General features: G+C 51.5%; 1 protein-coding gene across 1 annotated transcript in view; it reads right to left on the reverse strand.

Moving 5' to 3' along the window:
- The window catches only part of LOC103801398 (FERM domain-containing protein 4A-like), a gene marked incomplete at its 5' end in the record, with an annotated part of 17,369 nt that extends 15,506 nt beyond the window's left edge, over positions 1 to 1,863 (reverse strand). Inside the window, 1 exon segment of the mRNA XM_009073810.1 lies at positions 1,730 to 1,863. Coding sequence (XP_009072058.1) covers positions 1,730 to 1,863 — 134 coding nt within the window.
- Positions 1,864 to 3,140: the final 1,277 nt, after the last annotated feature.

Raw genomic sequence — 3,140 nt, forward strand, 5'->3', positions numbered from 1 at the left:
GCCCTGAGCAGGACACAGTGAACGTGGTAGCCCTTGCTGCCTCCACAAGCTGAGAAATATTCACAGGCACAGTCATGAAATGTAACCCAAATTAATAAGTAACTGCAGCAGTGATGGCCTGAAGTAACCTGAGCCAGTGCTGTGAATGGCTCTGGCTGTACTTACTTGATTATGCCCCACTTTTAACCCTTTTGTAGCTCCTGGTTTGCCTCCCTCTGTTGCAGCCATTCCCATGCCAAACATAAAGGCAGCTTGAGAGGAAATCCTTGCAGCTCCCAGCTGCTGATGGATGAGCTGTAGGGTTCCAAGGCAGGGCCAGATTCCAAGTGTCCATCAACTGCCTCTCTCCCATCCCCCGAGGAAAGCACTAGCACCTCCTAGCAGCTCTCAAGGTGCTGACAGATGGGCTCTGTTCAGCCTTGCTGCAGCACAGCAAGGATGAACAGGTCTCACCACCAACTCCACGCCCCAGTGGGAGCTGCTGCCTGCATCCCTGCTGCTCCTGGAGCCTGAGGCTGCAGGCAGGGCTGGGGTTACAGCCAGGGCACAGGGCTGAGAGCCCCTGCAGCTGTGGGGATTACTCAGCAGCAGTGTTAGCTTAGGGCAGTCGATTCCTCCAGACCTTGCCCAGCAGTCCCTGAAGAGCTGTGACTGCTTCCTGGGGATGATCTCAGCTCCATGGACTCAGGAGACTGGTCCTGGGACCTTTATCAGCACCAGTTGTTTGCTGGAGTCAATCAGGACTCTCCAGGTGGGAAAGGATTGCTCAGGTGGGGTAAGGGATGGGAACTGGGCCAGCAGGGACTTCTGGTGAGGAGGTGTTTTCCACAGCTCACTCTTTCTGGTGTTAAAACTGCAGACTAATTGAAACAGAGTGCAGTGAAAGCTGATTCAGTGACCTATTTCTGCCCTGCTTATCAAAGACGAGCTGCACATCAAACATTAGGCAAAACTGGGAGCTCTCTGTGCCACTGCCTGCAGCCTGTTCCCTCTGTCACACACTGATCTGCTGCTGAAGTTGGACACTGAGGGCTGGGAAACACAGGAGGATGTGGAATGACCCCGGAGTGAGCTGCACACAGCTGCAGCAGGGCTGTCATTTCCCCACACACTAAACTGATGTCTAAATGGCCTCCTGTGTACACCAAGGATCAACTGGCAAGTGCGTGGGAAGCTTATTACTTCCTGAGCTGTCCTGCCTGTCCTGGCATTTACACAGTGCTTCCTCTTTCCAAGGTCTGCCACCACACTGGCATTGCTTCCCAGCTGCCCCAGAGCTTAGTGGGTGAAGGGAATCAGAGACTGGGAGTCAGATTGGATGTGAGGAGAAATGTTTTCCCTGTTGTGGTGTTGAGCACTGGGATATTGCCCAGGGAGGTGGTGCAGTCACCATCCCTGAGGTGTTTCAGAGGTGTCTGATGTGGCACTGGAGGATCTGGGTTAGGGTTTGGGGGTTCCAGCAGGGACAGGTTCATGGTTGGACTCAATGATCTGAGAGGTCTCCTCCAACCCTGATGGTTCTATGAACCCTAAACACAGTTTCAGAGAGCAGACAAGGATGCTGAGCACACTCCCAGCCCCAAACCAACTGGGTACCCAACTGACATGTGGTCCCTCCTCTGGGGGGAAATGTCCTGCACATTGCAATCTGGAGCTGAAACAGCTGGAACTTCCCAAGGCTGTGGTACAAAGAGAAGGTGCTGCAGGACACGACGTGCCCATCACCTACCGCTTCTCGCAGGCACAGCTTCTTCAGCTCCTCCAGGCGCTGGCGCAGTGTCTCCTCCAGAGCTTCTTGCCTGGATTTCAGCGCCGCCAGCATGTCTTTCTTGGCAGACTGAGAGCTGTCTGACTCTTGGGAACCTGTCAACAAACAGTGATTTCACTAGGCCAGCTGACAACAGAACACACATCTGGAGTGCTGTAATCCAGGCAGGGCCTGGACTCAGCCCTTCGGAGGAGCAGTGGGACTGTGACATGCAGCAGGTGTTACCCAGGCTTGTCTTGTTTACAGCACATCCTTAGTGCTTAAGTGAGCAGCCAGAGACTGGGGAACACACAGAGACATTTGTAATCATCTATCCAGAGAAATAAAAGCAACACAATTATTCATCTAAAGATCCTAGGAAAAAACACGTATACAATTCCCATGGAACTTCTCAGCGGTAAATAACAGTTCAGTTTACAAAGCCCTGGAGAGGCATTTCTGGAAGCCTAGGAGAAGCCATTTGACAATACAGCATTCTTCTTAACTGCAATTATCCCAGCAGCAAACAAGCAATTCAATCCACTTACAGGCCCTGCTCCATGGCAAACCCTAAGGGAACAAAACTACCTAGTGAGGCTCCTGTGAGAAGCACCAAACCAACAGCAACCACAGGTCCTCCTGGGACAGGAGCTGCTCCCTGTGGAGACATAGCTCGAGATACTTCCAGTGGATGTCCTAGTGGTTTGACTCTTCCAGAGTCAATTTTACCCAGCAACTTCCACTGAACTAAGTCCCTGCACTGGCTCTGTTGCTCAGATGTCGCAACATGTGTCATTTCAGCTCTTTAGGGGAACTTTTGGATGAAGCAACCTCATCCTTTTGTCATTATGTTCCCCCCACCCCCAATAAAAGAGGAAGATTGTCCTTAGTCCCCCTTTTGCTGCTGATGTATTTATAGAAACACTTTGTTCCAGCAGAGGCCACATTAAGTTCTAGTTGGGCTTTGGCCCTTCTACCTTTCTCACTTCATAACCTCCTGAAAGTCTTGTTGTCCTCCTGAGTTTCCTGCCCCTTCTTCAAAGGTCTTACACTCTCCTTTCAACCCTGAGTTCCAGTCAAATCTGGGAGGTTGGACTAGGGGATCTCTGAAGGTCTTTTGCAACCCTGAAATCTGTGACTCCATGATCCTGGAGGAGTCCTGTGTTGGCTCTGGGATGGAAATCTCTCTCCATATTCAGTAACTCTTGAGTAACCCTGGTGAGCAGTCACTAGCAAACCTGAACAGCTTCTGGCTGAGCTGGTACAGACCCAAATCAAGCACAGACAGTTCACAACATCTGCCCCAGCTGTGCCTACCCTGTGTGAGAGCCACACTGGTCTCAGCCCTGAGGCCATCGGTGGCAGTGTCAGAGAATCAGAGAATTTTAGGGGT

Source organism: Acanthisitta chloris, unplaced genomic scaffold (genome assembly GCF_000695815.1).
Source record: "Acanthisitta chloris isolate BGI_N310 unplaced genomic scaffold, ASM69581v1 scaffold2884, whole genome shotgun sequence".
NCBI classification, from domain to species: Eukaryota; Metazoa; Chordata; class Aves; order Passeriformes; family Acanthisittidae; genus Acanthisitta; species Acanthisitta chloris.